The sequence below is a fragment of the Geotrypetes seraphini genome, chromosome 4 (assembly GCF_902459505.1).
Source record: "Geotrypetes seraphini chromosome 4, aGeoSer1.1, whole genome shotgun sequence".
NCBI classification, from domain to species: domain Eukaryota; kingdom Metazoa; phylum Chordata; class Amphibia; order Gymnophiona; family Dermophiidae; genus Geotrypetes; species Geotrypetes seraphini.
Window position 1 is genome coordinate 186,234,029 of NC_047087.1, and position 16,369 is coordinate 186,250,397.

Consider the following 16,369-nt stretch of genomic DNA (forward strand, 5'->3'; position numbering starts at 1 on the left):
GTTCATCCAGTCTGCCCATTTACTTTTTCACTTTCCTGTGTCATCCTTATACTGCATATTCACCACTATTTTTCCTCAGACTATGTTTTGTGGTGATTTTTTACCCCTTTGTTGTTTTTAAACTTCTCTTCAGAACATAGGATAAATACAGTTGTGAAGGAACTTGAGCATATGTAAAGAAAACCAAAGTCACAGCTTGTGATAAGCATATTCCAAATACTTGTGCAACAGTGGTTGGTGTTAGATTCCAAATAAGTCTCATTGATGTTATTATATAATTATAAATGCTACATTTACTGGGTTACTGAAAGTGGCTGAGGAAGGTTATTTATGCCAATGTATTTGATTTAATGCACCACAGATAAGTCATTGCCACCAGATGAGCACACTGCTCTGCTCTCAGTACTATGCAGTAAGAGGCATCAGTGATGATTCTCAAACATACAGGATCTCCTTTCTGAGCACATGTGCTCTCACACTTGCCTCTGTCCTTCCACAGGCTGCTGGAATTAACAGGCAGCATATAAAGCAGAAGGAGTGTTAGAAGGGGGAAGGGGAATATAACCTCTGGTTTCTCTAGCTCTCAGATCATTGCTTTTATTACTAGACCATTTCTTGTTACATCCCAGGGAATTAGGGAATTATGCACCTGCAGAATTAATAAAATGGGCATAACCACTTGCAATCATACAATTTCCCAAGAAACAGAGCTCAGGTGGAGGAGAGTAGCCGTCAAAAATAGGCCTGAACCTTCAATTGGCCATTGACAACATAGGAAATAGAAATCGGCAAAATAATATCAGACTTGTTGGTCTGCCAAAAGGTACCAAAGGTAATAATACGATCAGCTTCATGGAGGCATTTCTGCCCAAACTATTGAAATTATCTTTTAAGTACTCTTTTGAAAACGAGAGAGCCTACTGCATTCCAACCACGTCATTAGATTGCAAAAATTGTCTCATCTAATAGTCATCAAACTACTTTGGTTTCCCCAAGTGTCTGAAATTCTCCAAGCAGCTCAAGCAATTCCAACACTCCCTGACTTTTGCCACAATGGATATCAGCAAAAGATTCCTGATGCTCAGACCCCATAACTTTGAATGCACATTATGGCTTGTTATCACCAGATCCTCACAAGGTTAACTTTGATAGTTCAATGCCTAAAGTGAAGGAAAATATCTCAAATAACCACCCCAAGGATCATATTACTATTCTACTTTGGTTGTTCGGTGATAGAGGTTATCTTTCATAGATCAAAAACCTTCACATTCAAATGACCATATAATTTAAACAGTCTTATTCAAATTATCTTCTCTACTCACTCAATAATTTTTAGAATTTCTTTTTTTTTAAATTCTTTATTGATTTTTAATCAAAAACAGTGTCATACAAATGAAAGAACAAAAGATATTCCACATATTACACTATTATCTATACAGGTAACATAAATATCATTCAATAATTTCAGGTATTCAGACATTAGATGACGTTATGTCTAATGGAAATCTGCTTGATTTTTCACAATTGCAACAGTCATTTGGAATTTTAAAATCTCAGCAATATAGGTGGTTGCAGTTGAAGCAAGCTATTCAGAGTGGGTTCCCTGAATGGAAAAATTTTAAAACATATTTTAGCCTGCAAATCCTTTGCTACCAAACCGATTTAGTAGGTCATCAGGCTGCTCAGTGGTACAAATTGATTTCTGGATTTTTGAATAAAAAGCCAAAAAATAGTCTTAGAGACATCTGGAGCATCGAGATAAAACAGTATATTTCTGTGTCTCATTGCCCACGAATTTGGACTTGGAGATTGAAATGTACAGCATCAGCATCTATGAGACAAATATGGTTATTTTTGTTACATAGGATTTTCTGGACCCCAGTTCGATTAAATAAAATAGATAGTTCTAAGTCTGATAGATGCTGGCATTGTCATACTGGTATAGGGACTTTGGATCACCTGTTGCATTTTTGTCCGTTTATATTAATATATTGGAAGTCAATTTGGGGACAAATAAATTTAGTACTAGATTCAAATGTTCCAATGTCATATGAGGCTATAATTTGTGGAACAATTTTACATGTGAAACTCACTCTAGTTAAATATAAGAGTCATCTGTTTATGATCCTAACATGTATAGTCATTCAATTGATTACAAGTAATTGGAAAAACCATGATAGAATTAATTATACATTTTGGTGGGTGAATGTGTGTACTACATACAGATATGAACGAATTATGCAGAATGTAGGGGTTTTAGTGAGGTATTTAATAAAATTTGGAGCCCATTGACTAAATTTGTAAAAACATAATAATGTATTTTCATCATATCTCTTCTTTTCTTTGGTTTATTTATCTTTACACATCCAGGGGGGTGGGGGGTTGGAGGGAGGGGAATAAATATTGATAGCGATATTTGGGTAACTTTATTCTTTATTTGTATTGTATATTAGGATATATTATGATATTATTATATGCAGGAAAATAATTTTTAGAAATTTTTGATTTATGTTTTTTCTTTTTTCAAATTCCAACACCACTAATAATGTGTGCCTTCATCCACATTAATAATATAGAGCACAAAACTTAACTTATCTTATGTTTGAAGTTGCAGTATCTAAAGCCAGAACTGCATTCATCGTCTAATCAAAAATGGCATAAAGCCTTTACTGGTATTAATGCTGAGTATCCGACGGGACCCGTTTTGCCAAAATTCATTGGCTTCTTCAGGATTATAAAGTTGGGCTACACCTGTGAAGGTTTTTGATCTATGAAAGATAACCTCTACCACCGAACAATCAAAGGAGAATAGTAATATGATCCTTGGGGTGGTCATCTGAGATCTTTTCCTTTACTTTAGGCATTGAACTATCAAAGGTAACCTTGTGAGGATCTGTAATTGTATTTTTATCAACAGCTCACATGAAAATTATTCACAACAATGTCACTAAGACATATACAGATCCAGTTCTTTTGGAGCAATTTATAACAGAAAAGGAGGAATCTGCCATGACAACTATCTGAACCCTCTACATAATTCTGGCCTTTTCTGGTCTGTCTAATATAAATTTATAAGGCTGTGTTATGTAAACTATTGTTAGCAAAATATTGTTAGTGGAGCTTTGGTTATATTTTTTATTTATTTATTCAGTTTTATATCCTGTCCTATCCAGGAGCCCAGAATGAATTACAGCAGTACATTCACAGTGTTTAGAGATACAGGAATAAAGGTACATTTACAATATACTGAAGGGAGGTAAGGGGACGGAGGGGCATCCACAGTAAATTGGAGCAAAGCATCAGGTTATATTCACTGAATATTGGGGAGGAGGAGTGGGGTTACAAAGTTACATTCACTCTAGGCTGGGGGCTATAGGTTTGGATTGGCACAAGTTATAGATGAATATTTACAATGACTTGAAGTCTTCTAATCTCTTCTCACTCAGATTCACACCATAAGGAGATATATGTGGAGATACTTTCTATTTCCTGTTATATTAACCATTCTTTCTCTGTTTATTCTCTGCTTCCGCATACAGTTCAAACTCCTTTTACTGACCTACAAGTGTATTCATTCTGAAGCTCCTCATTATCTCTCCTCTTTTATCTCTTCCTATACTCCACCCTGGGAACTCCGATCATTGGGTAAGTCTCTCTTGTTTGTACCCTTCTCCTCTACAGCCAACTATTGACTCCATCCCTTCTCCCTTGCTGCGCCATATGTCTGGAACAACCTGCCTGACTCGGTGCATCTGCGGTCATGTGAGGTCTCCAAAATATTGGGGGTGCTCGGGAATCCATAGCACCCGCAGAGCTGACACCTATGTTTATGACCATTCTGGCACTACCTTCAACTTTAATATTACTTCAACTAAAGTCTCTTCTAATTTATGGTATTTTAATGCAGCCTTGCTGAAAGACAATGACTTTATAAAAATGGTTTCATTAAAGACCTCAGATTATTTTTCTTTTAATGTGAAATAGACATCTCATTTCAAACCATATGAGATGCTTATAAAGCATTTCTCAGAGGAAAAATTATTGCTTACTCTATTCATATCAGCAAAACGCAGGAAAAAGAATTGTCTGATTTAGAACTGGGTATTCAATGGTCTGAGGAAACTATATGGCATTTAATCACAAACTGATTTAGCATCTTTACAAACTGATTTAGTATCTTTACAAAAAATTGAGGTGGTAGATAGTGCAGCAGAAGACAGTAGGGTGGTAGGCTCGATAAAAGTTTTTTTGTGAAACCTGCCCTACCCACCTCTTTGAAATTGGGGTGGGAGAGTAGTGGACTGGGTAATTTATTTGGTTAGGGAATTGTGAGCATTGTTGACTAAAGGGCATGAGGGGAGGGAGAGGAGTTAGAAGGTGGGGGGAATGGTCGCAACTTTGCTGGTATAGGAGGTCATTAACCCAGGCAGCCAAATAGGTTGGAGGGAATAAGTTGGAGATGTACTATGAAGTTGGTTAGAAGGAAGTGATTAGGCTTAGGTGTGACTCTGCTTTGAGTCGAGGTAGGTTCTTGGAGTCACCACAAGGTTCACTTTAATTAAATTAAGTATGTTATGTGCTTGTTTAAAGTTTTACTGAGTATTGGAGCTAGGTCATCACCGACTGGCCTTGGGGAAATACAAGTGTTGGGGATAAGTTACGGGCTGTCTGGTAGTCAAGATGAATTTAAAGCGTATTATAATATAAGATAAATTGTATTGATGTTTTATGTTAATAAATGAACTGCGGCCAAGTGTTCTCAATTAAAGGTGTGATGTCTGAGTAATTTAAGTAATTCACGGAAAATTTATTGCCTGCTGATGCCAGTGCGAGTGCCAAGGTTATAAACTTTTAAGCTACAAAGCTGGAATCCAATTATCTGCCCAACAGGTGTCAAATTATGCCGACATGGACAAGGTTGGGAAAGAATTGGCCAATTTTCTTAAACGTTCTGAAGAGAAAACTAACAACTCTGCAATTAATCAAAATGGTTTTATCCTGACCAAATATTTAGCTATTAGGGATCATTTTATACATTTTTATTAAAAGACATATTTTTCACAAAATAAATCCTCTTTGGAGCAAATACTATCTTTCCTGGAATCAATAAAATGTCTCTAAATACAAATTTTTTGTCTACCCTAGACAACCCTATCTCGCTTGAAGAAATTCAGAAAGCAATGGCATTGCTGAAAGCACAAAAATCACCTTGAAGCAATAGATTTACTGCAGATTGTTACAAAAAAATACTCTACTAGCTCCTTCGCTTCCTCAGCTTTATAGCCAAGTAGTATCAGACAAAAGCTGTTCTCTGGCTGAAGCTGTCATTGTTTTATTTGAGAAACCCGGTAGAGATTCTGTGCTTGCTTGTAATTACAAACCAATTTCATTACTCAATTATGACTGTAAAATTTATGTGAAAATCTTGGTAGATCGTTTAAACCCTGTAATTGGGAATTTAATTGCTCCTGAACAAAGTGGTTTGTCTAAAAGTCATTTAATAATGGTTCATACCAGAGTTTTTAGTTACATCTTACAACGTACTAAACACATTTCTGCTTCAGCATATGTGAGCTCATTAGAAGCTGAAAAAGCTTTTGATTATGTTGAAAGGTCCTTCTTGTTTCAGGTTTTAAAATGGTTTAATTTGGGGGAACAATTTATTAGTATGATTTCCCCCCTGTTTTGTTCCCACGTTTAGATTATTTTAAAATTCCACACTCACATGCAGTGAAGTAGTGAGGGTAGGAGTCACCTGGGGCAGTGGCTCCCGCATCCCCCAGCCCTCCTCTCCGCTCCCTGCTCCTTCCGTGCCCCCCACGCCACATTTGTGCCCTCCCTTCCCCTGTACCTTTTTAAATCTTCACCAGCACAAGCAGCTTCTCCAGCCTGCTGTTCATGCCGGCATTGGCTTTCCTTCTGACATCACTTCCTGGACCCATGACCTTTATTGAATGTGATAGAACTACCAACCATCGAGATTCTTGACAAAGGCATAGATGCTGAAACACTGTCAGTGTCGAATCGTCGAGTCCTCACGGTGCTACTATCAATAAAGTGAACTTTGAACTTTACACTCGTGGCTGAATTATTGACATCTCATCCTCACGACTCCTTTGTTGTGCTTTGATTGTCTCATCGTTGAGGTCTTCTTGGGCTCTCTTTTCAGTGGATTATTTCAGGTTAAACAGTAAATTGGTGTAAAACTGAATTAATGCCCTTGAATGATTTATGTAATAGCTCCCAAATTTCTTCTGTTCCCATTAAGTGGTGCCCTAATCATATTAAATACCTAGGTATATTATTCTGCCTCACATGGGAAGAAACTATTAGCATTAATATGAATAAAGTTCTTCAGCAAACAGAGGACTCATTCTGTGTGGTCTCCATTGCATTTAAATTGGTGGAACAGAATTGAATCAGTAAAACGGTAATTTCTCCCCATATAATTTATTTATTTATTCAGTTTTCTATACCGTTCTCCCAAGGGAGCTCAGAACGCTTTACATGAATTTATTCAGGTACTCAAGCATTCTTCCCTGTCTGTCCTGGCAGGCTCACAATCTATCTAATGTAATTGGAGCAATGGGGGAATTACATACACTTTAGGAAGTTATTTTTTATGAATGTTTACTGCTTGGAAACCGCTTAGAAATTTAGCAGTCCTTCCTAGATACTCTCAGAAGCTACCTCGATTGTTAACCTCGCTTATCACTTATGACTCAGCTCACTGATACTGGTCAGCTATGCCTCCTTTGTAAACCTCAACAGTTTACAGCCGCTGCCAAGTTACGGTATATAAACAAAAAACACGCTAGTATAATTGCTGTAACTTCTTAAAAGTCCTCTTGAAACTCCATATTCCTTATACTTTAATCAGTGGATAGATTGTGCTCAGAGACATGGAGGAAAAAGGGGACAGAAAGTCCCCAAAAACCTCACCACCCAATCATTGCAAAACTTCCACCTTAACACACTTTTATATGTGCATGACTTGAAAGATTGTGTTATTAAAAAGCACTTATCTTTTATGTATAGTTCTTTGGCCTCGGCGTGCCATATTTCAAAATTTCTTCAGGAAGCCAAATGGTAACAGCGAAAGACTCTTAAGTCTTCCAAAATGGTGTCAGTCTCTGATTTAGCTTGCAATTCAGCTTTCAGTGAACTTCTGATATCTTAAGAGTCTTTCGCTGTTACCATTTGGCTTCCTGAAGAAATTTTGAAACGTGGCACGTCAAGGCCAAAGAACTATACATAAAAGATAAGTGCTTTTTAATAACACAATCTTTCAAGTCATGCTCATATAAAAGTGTGTTAAGGTGGAAGTTAATGATTGGGTGGTGAGGGTTTTGGGGGACTTTCTGTCCCTTTTTTCCTCAATGTCTCTGAGCACAATCTATCCACTGATTAAAGTATAAGGAATATGGAGTTTCAAGTGGACTTGTAAGAAGTTACAGCAATTACACTAGCGTGTTTTTTGTTTATTTTCTTGAATTTTTTCACGCTGTTTGATTTTTGAAGTTATTTTCCTCCTGTGTAGTTTTGACTTAGTCGGAAGTTACAGTATATGGCAGCCCCTTGTCATTAGTCTTTTCTACCACTTTGTAAATATATTCCGCCATCCACCTTTGTGATTCCACTGCTAATCTCCTCGAGTCTTATTGTAGCTCGCTGACACTGGTCAGGTTTTCCTCTTCTGTAAACCACTTAGAACTGCAAGGCTTATGCGATATATAAATAAAAATTAATGTAATGTTTATGTTATGATAATAAGTGACTTGCCCAGGGTCACAAGGAACAGCGTGGGTTTGAACCCACAACCTCAAGCTGCTGAGTCTACTAGGTATGTAACCATTGCAATTCCCAACAATGATTTTTTTAACCAAAATTGATAAAATCCTTACTAAATTTCTATGCTAGAATAAATCTGCCAGAATATCTTTACAGAAGTTGTGCCTTTCTGGATATTTAGGGGGTTTTAAATTTCCAGACTTCCATAAATACAAACAAGCATTCCTGATTAAAGCAGTGAATAAATGACTAGAAATACCTAGGGGTCCTTTATCAAGGCGCAGTAGGGGGTTTAACGTGTGGCATATCATGCGTTAAACCACCTGCTGCGCTAGTCACCAACGCCTCCATTGACAAGGCGTTAGTATTTTGGCTTGCCGCGGGGGTTAGCGCGTGATGAAATGTCCGACGCGCTAATCCCCAAAGCGCACCTTTATAAAAGGAGCCCTTAGTCTCTTGTTTTATTTGGATTCATATTGAGCAATCTATTCCTCTATCTAGTCTCCTCAAATTATCCTGTTTCTCAATAATAGATGATTTATTATCTCGTATACAGTATAAGCCATTCTATTTATTGATTCATTTTGTAAACGTCAAATAAAATATTCTTTGGATGCCTTATTATGGGGCCATCTTTTGATTAAAATTGGTACCAAACCCTAAGATTGGATATCACACAATGTTCTTAGTTTAAGAGATTGAAGTGATGGGAAATCGATTGTGTTACACTTCTGACCATCTACAAAGGTTATTCCATCCTGATTCTTAATTATTTAAGTATTTACAACTTCGAACTGCTATATCAAAAGTTCTGTGAAAACAATCTTTTAATATCTCTACACTGCAGTTCTTAGACTGAATGGGGTGATTCTAGTTGCTTCATTTACACAAAGGAGTGCTGTAAAGTTCACAGCCCAACCAACCAACTTCCCAAATTCCGAGCGTTTTTGGCCACTGTAGCTGAAAAGACTGTTATCTTATTTCATTAAGTGCCAATTTGGAGAAACAAAATTGTTTTTGACATTGTCTGAGATCATGGATTGAACCATAAACACACCATTCTTTTCTTGGTTGGGCTGAGAACTTTTCAGCACCCCTTTGTATCTCTTTTTTTTTTACCTCAACAAGATTCTTGTATATCTGCATTACAAAATCTATGGTCATTAGAAGCAGATAGCTCTTTATCTGACGAGGAATGGAATTGGTTTGACTAATGGCTAGATTCACTAAGCAAACCGATTGTGTACCGATCAGTTTGCGACCCTTTTGCGACCCAATTTTACTCTGGCCTGATTCACTTACCTCTCCTCCGATCCAATTCCGATCCGTGAATGCAAATGAGGGGAATGGCATGTAAAGTAGGCAGGGACATGATTCACTACAGAAATCTTGCAAACCGACTGGGCTGGCTGATCAACACAAGAAGTGACTGCTGGGGACCAGTCGCAAACATCTTTTCCGACTGTCCTCAGCCTGAAATCCCAACCCTGCAGCCCATCTCTGCCGCTCTGCTCTCTGCCCCTTCCACACATCCAAGACACAGCAAACGCCCCTTCCAGCTGAGCCCTGCTCTTGCTGCCCCAACTCTCCTGCTCTTTGCTGCCCTTCCCTGCAATGCTTTGCTGTCTCTATCCTACTGGACCCCCCTCTTGCCTAGAGGGATGACTGGTCTGTCATTTTTGTGCTGCTGGACCTCCCTCCTGCCTGCAGGGGTCATTGATTCCCTATTTCTGTGCTGCTAGACCTCTCTCTTGCCTGGAGGGGTCACTGAACCACCATTTATGTGCTGCTGGATTTCCATCTTCCTGGAGGAGGACTCCAGTCAGGTCAACCCAAGACCCAGGAATGCCTACATGGGAGCGCTACACACAAATAATCTTGCTCTTTTATGTGCTGCCTTCTAATTCCATTTTATTGTTCATTTATTAAGATTTATATGTCATTATATTCAGCAACAATGTCTTATACAGCTTACAATTAAAATAATGGAATAAAACAATCTCAGAAAATCAGTCAGAACACATAATAAAAACAAATTAAAACATAAATGGTTCTGGATTTGCCTTTCACCGTTTCCCTAGCAACTTGGTGCTTACTGATCTCTCTGTCTGTGGTTCATTGCTTTTTCCTGTGACTTCACTCACACTTCCTTCCTCTTTTACCCCAGTTCCTCAGTATTTACAGACACTTTGCTGACAGACTTAGATATCAAGGCTGCTCAAAGGCAGATGCTTCTTGTCTTGTGGGTTTTTGGATTCTTTCAAAAGAGAAATAAGTTGTAGTAAGACATGAACAAATTGCTGAAGATCATGAATGATGACTTCAGTTCTGGAGTTCTCGTTGCCTGAGCGACAGGGCAATTTCAAAACATGCCACATCCTAAATCTACTTGTTCTTCTCATCTTCCCTGGCACTTTGTTTAACATTTATTTAGCCCCCGTTAGGAAGACTATTGCATAGTTTGAAAGTTAAGTTATTCATCTATGCAGATATTATTACTATAGTGCTTCCACTTATATCTTTTTCAGTGGAAATAAAAAAATCAAATTTCTTCTATATTGGTCATATTGAGCAATGGACAATCAGGGCCAAACTTAACCCTGAAAAAACAAAATTTTTTTCTGGCTAGTCCTTCTGATAATATCAATGATTCACTTGAATGATCAAACTTTTTAAATATCCACCTCCATTAGAATCTTAGGAGTTATTTTGGATCGCCACTTAGCTTTGGATGACCATACAACTTTATTGACTAAAAAATGTTTTTCAATTTTGTGGAAACCAAACGATAAAAAAATTTTTTGGCAGTGTATCTTTTAGGTTATTAGTACAATCTTCCATCCTGTCTGTTCTGGATTATTGCAACATAATATATTTGGGATCTCATAAAAAACTTCTAAAAAGTTACCGGTATTCAGAACACAGCGGTTCGTTTGATTTTCGGCCTGAAAAAAGATGACTATTGCTCCATTTTACCAGCAGTTGCATTGGTTGCCTTTTGAGGCAAGAATACTGTTTAAGTTCGGTTGCATTTGTTTTAAGGCCTTATTTGGTCTGGCTCCTACTTACCTGTCTTCATGTTTTGAATGATATAAACCAAACAGGATCACTCAAGGAAACTGTTTGTTTACCCAACCATAAAATCTTGCCTATATAAGAGATTTCTTGACAAACTATTTGCATTTCAGGCAGGCAAAATGAATTCATGGTTATGTACCATTATTTCTCAGACTTATTCTTATGTGTCTTTTAGGAATCTGTTGAAAACTGACCTATTTGGTAAATTTGTAAATTGATGTTTTAATTTTGATTGGTAAACTGCAAATTGATATTTTTAATGTTTATTTTAATGTGATCTTAATGTATTTTTAAGTCAATTGTAGTTTATTCACTGATTGTACAGTTCTTCTAGATGTAAACCGCCTAGAACTATGTGGTGTGGCGGTATATAAAAATAAAATTATTATTATTATGTAGGCTCACTCTATCTTTGACATATGAGTAACACTCATTGATTGCTTGAGAAAGCTACTGAAAAAAAATCTAAGATGGCCATCTGATCTCTGCCGATGACCTGTGGGATCTGCTGCCTTCTCCTATAGCACTGTTCTTCAACTGCCGGTCCGCGGACCGGTGTCGGTCCGCAGGAAATTTTTGCCGGTCCGCGCAGGGCCGGCGATATTGACTCAATTCAATTTCCTGCCGGTCCACGCAGGGCTGGCAAGATCAACAGCTGAAGTCCGCGCTGGGCCGGAGAGATCTTGGGGAGGCTGCGACAGTGCTTTCTCCCCTCTCTGCAGCTCTCCTTTACTTCCCAGCGCAGCGATTCACGAAGGCAGCCTCGGGGCTTTTGCTGAGTCGCGGCTGCCTCTGATGATGCAACTTCCTCTTTCCTCAGAGGCAGCGACCCAACAAAGGACCAGAGGCTGCCTTCCTGAATCGCTGCGCTGGGAAGTAAAGAAGAGCTGCAGAGGGGAGAAAGCCACTATTGGAGTCTGGGAAGCTGCTGGGCAAGGGACAAAAAGGGACAGCTGCTACTGGAGAGGGAGAAGAGGAGATGCTGCTGGGAGGGGAGGAGGGAAAGGAGTCTGGGAAGCTGCTGGGCAAGGGAAAAAAAGGGACAGCTGCTACTGGACCTGAAGGGAAGCTGCTGGGCAAGGGAAAAAAAGGGACAGCTGCTACTAGACCTGAAGGGAAGCTGCTGGGTAAGGGAAAAAAGTGACAGCTGCTACTCGAGAGGGAGAAGGAGAGATGCTGCTGGGAGGGGAGGAAGGGAAGAGAGTTACTGCTGGACAGGAGGAGGAGGGAAGGGAGAATGAAAAAAGGAAGGAAACAGCTGGCAGGAAGATTAGAGGAGAGGAAGGGGAGAGACAGGCATGAGAAAGTAGAGAGATTGATGATAGGAAGGGGTCAGCAAAAAAAATAAGCAGAGAGGGACAACGATGGTAGATCTGATGTAGGAGAGATAAAAATGAAGAGAGCACTGAAGCTGGAATGAATCATGTAAAAAGGAGAGAGGGAGCACAGGCTGGATGGAAGGGGGAGAGGGCAGACAGTGGATGGAAGGGGCAGACGCTGGAAGGAAGAGAGTGAAAAGAAGATGAAAGCAGGAACCAGAGACGACAAAAGGTAGAAAAAAATAATTTTATTTCTATTTTGTGATAAGAATACTGTATATCTGATTTGAAATATATATCCTGCTAGAGCTAGTGTTAGACATAACTGGGGACTGTAAAGCCCAGGCAGTGCTTCTTTAGCTTCCAGCTGGCTTAGGGCGCTCTCTGACCAGGGGGCAGTAGTCCTAGTTGCACTCCCCTAAAACTATTCCTGTCATGTGTGACTGCAGTATTCTGTTAGCATGATATTTCTGTGTTGCATTCTGTAATAATTTGGCTTGTTCCGTTTTCTTGATAGTAGAGGAGATATATGTGAAGGGGAGGGGAGACGAGGTTTTGTTGATCCTTGCTCTGTATTATTTGTATTTATAAAATGACAATTGTACAGAATATTGTTTTTTTTTAATACTTTAATAAAATACATTCAATATAAAATCATAACTGAGGCTTGTGCGGATGGGATCAGATGGTTTGCAGGGACCGAGCTGGCGGAGATGGGGCGGAAATGGGGTTTTTAAATTTTAGTTCTAGTAGTTTGCCGGTCCACAAAATAATTATTTTATTTCTGCCGGTCCACGGGTGTAAAAAGGTTGAAAAACACTGTCCTATAGAGTATGAACCATTGCTTCCCAAATTTAAAATGACTCTAAAAACTCATCTTTCTAGATAGGTCTTCACAGATACTTAGGCCCATGGAGGAAGTCATACAAGGGACACATCTGCTTCCTCCATGTCTCCTTGGCTCTTTCCTATTTGAGGAATGGGAAGGGATGGGACAACTTCCCTATGAGGAAAGGCTAAAGCAGCCAGGGCTCTTCAGCCTAGAGAAGAAACAGCTCAGAGGAAATATGATGAAGGTCTATAAAATACTGAGTGGCGTGGAGTGGGTAGATATGAGTCACTTGTTTACTCTTTACAAAAATACTAGACCTAGGAGTCGTGTATTGAAGCTACTAAATAATAGATATAAAACAAACTGGAGAAAATATTTTTTTCACTCAACTTGTAATTCAACTCTGGAATTTGTTGCTGAAGAATGTGGTGAAAGCAGTTAGCAGGGTTGAAAAAGGTTTGGATAACATCCTAAAAGAGAAGTTCATAACCATTATTACGATGGATGTGGGATAATCCACTGCTTATTCCTAGCATAAGCAGTATAAATTCTGTTTTACACTTTGGGATCATGCCAGGTACTTGTAACCTGGGTTGGCCAATGTTGTAAGCAGGATACTAGGTTTGATGGACCTGCAGTTTGTCCCAGTATGACGGCTCTTATGAACATGGCATTCCTTTCCACATCCTAACATATTTTTGCAAACCACTTTGTTTTGCTCCCAAGAAAGACAGCATGTTAAGTACAAAAAGCATAAACATAAACCTGGGGAAACAGAATCATAGAACTAAAGAGGTGGTAATTGGGGAAAGAGAAAGATAGAGAGATGGGAGGGGGAAACAACATAGGAGAGATTAGATGCTGGTGAGACAGATGGAGGGGAAGGAGAGCATATGCTTGTATAAATTATATTTTTTTAATGTTGGCATATTTTTAGGAGAGGAATTTGCACACAGTATTAGCTGTGCTTATCTCTTCCTGAACCTGCACCCAAACCTTCACCCCATTTTTCCTGAAATTGACAATCTGAATTTGGGCTGTTTGTGATTGCCAAAAATCTAGAACTAAAGGGTCAGGGACATGTGTATTTCAGAAAATCATCCCCTGGTAACGATAGCAGTAGATTTTTTTGAGGTGATTCTGTTAATATACATTATTTATTTGGATTTAGCTCACACCTTATGAGTAGTAGGTGAGTTACTTTCAGGTACTCTTAGGGGGGAATTCATCAAGGGGCGCTAACTATTAAGACACCCATAGGAGTATAATAGGTGTCAGTGTCTAGTGCCTCTTGATAAATTCTTCCCTTAGTATTTCCCTGTCTTGGGAGTTATCACAATCTAATTTTGTACTGGAGGTAATAGAGGATTAAGGCCAGGGTTCTATAAATGGTGCTGGAGCCTAAGAAATGGCCGCCTATCACGTGTCAATCACGGAATGGCACCATTGATAGAATTGAAGCTTCATGAAAGGTAGGGTCCGGAAATGTAGGCCAAGGTTTTCAAAGTTACATTTCCAGCACCTACCGTTCATGTGAATCATGGCTGAGGCACTTTATGATGCCTCTTCTAGCACTAGCCACACCTACAGTGGTAGACGTCATAAAGCGCCTCTGCCACCATGATGCAAGCGCTGTTTCTTTAACCTTCTGAAACTTGGCATATATGCTGGTGCCTAAATTGGGGGAATTCATCCTGCCAATAACAATATTCTACAGTATAACATTGATGCCTAACTTTTTTAGAGCATAACTCAAAAGGGGCTTGACCATGGGAGGGGTATGGGCAGATCAGGGGGCAGTCCTAGAAGTTAGGTGTGAAATTATAGAATAGCGACTAGGACAGATGCATACACAGATGGAAATTGTTGTCAATTAACTCCAATTATTGATTGCTAATACCATGTTAATTACTGTAAGTTGAACGTGCATCCCCTTGATTCTGTTATTACAGCTGTTGACATTCTGGTATCTGTATGAAACATGATGAAGAAAGGTCTCTGCTCCCTCTAAAGTTTCTGTATTGGAAATATTCAAGGTGGGATCTTTGTTGCAATTGGCACTAGAGTAGAAATTCTGCTTTATGCTCCACAGATTGACTCTTATGATGTGACTGTTTTAGAGGACCTCGGAGAAATTTATCTGGTCAAAATTGAGAAATACAAGTACTGGTATGAAGATGACTGGTATTGCAAATTCATCACTGTGAAGACCCCATGTGGAGATTATTTGGAGTTTCCTTGCTACAGGTGGATAACAACGAATAAGGAACTTATACTCCGAGACGGGAGAGGTCAGTAGATTTAAGTATCAAGCATAAATTTTATAGGTCATGTTGACAGTTTGTTGATTCCTGAGAACTGCAGGGTTTGTACAGTAACAAAGAGCCCCTTTCATTAATGTGGATTACAATTCACAGCTTGAAAGCCCCTTCCTTTTGTCTTGATCCTTCTTCCCCTCTCTTTCTCTTTATACAAACTGTATTTCTGCCCTTCTCCATCTTGTATCAGTAAGTTAATGTTTGTCAGTGCGTTTGATTGTTTGTAGTATTGTTTGTAATTTGTTTTTAGTGTATGTTCTTATTATACTTTGTTTTTTATATTATGTAAAACCGCTTTGAATTTTTAATAAGGTGGTATATCAATTTTTAAAATAAATCTGAAACCTGAAACCTCTGTGTTAACTGTTGAGGGCACGCGTAGTATCTTCTCATACAAGTGATGCAGGAATTGTAGTAAAAGAGGTGCGGGGGAGCGATCCATCCCAGGCGCGGTCTTCCTCAGGGCGCTGGCACCCCTCCTGGTTTCTGCCACCCCTTCCCATTCCTCCCCCTGTACCTTTTTAACTTCAGCGCGAGCAGCCACAAACTTGCTGCATATGTCGGCTTTGGCGCTCTCTCTGATGTTACTTCCGGGACCCGTGCCTAGTTGCAAGTTTGTGACTGCTCACGCTGAAGATAAAAAGGTATGGGGAAGGTGTGCGCGTGCGGCAAGGGTGGACAGGGAAGAGGGCAGGAGAGAGACACCACCGTCCCAGGTGCCGTTCACCTCCACTACGCCAATTTATTTATAAAATGCTGTGAGGACAATTGTACTCCTGTCAGGTTCTATTAAATATTATTCCACTGTGTCCTGATATATTGTATATACAATTTTTACAAAGTGCTACTTTCCATCATGAGCAACATATAAACATGTCCTACATTTCTTCTATGGAGAACCAGTTGCCGACATAGCTATATTTCGTACACTTTGTCAGGGCAAATGCTGAAGGAGTCTGTTTGCTCTGACACAGTGTATAATACATAGCTATGTCAGCAACTGGTTTTCCTGCACTGAAATAAGATAAGTT

General features: G+C 39.2%; 1 protein-coding gene across 1 annotated transcript in view; it reads left to right on the forward strand.

Annotated features, from left to right (window-relative positions):
- The window catches only part of LOC117358966 (arachidonate 5-lipoxygenase-like), a 118,126-nt gene that overhangs the window by 18,563 nt on the left and 83,194 nt on the right, over positions 1-16,369 (forward strand). The window contains exon 2 of the mRNA XM_033940956.1: positions 15,113-15,311. Coding sequence (XP_033796847.1) covers positions 15,113-15,311 — 199 coding nt within the window. The remainder of the gene's footprint in view (positions 1-15,112; positions 15,312-16,369) is intronic.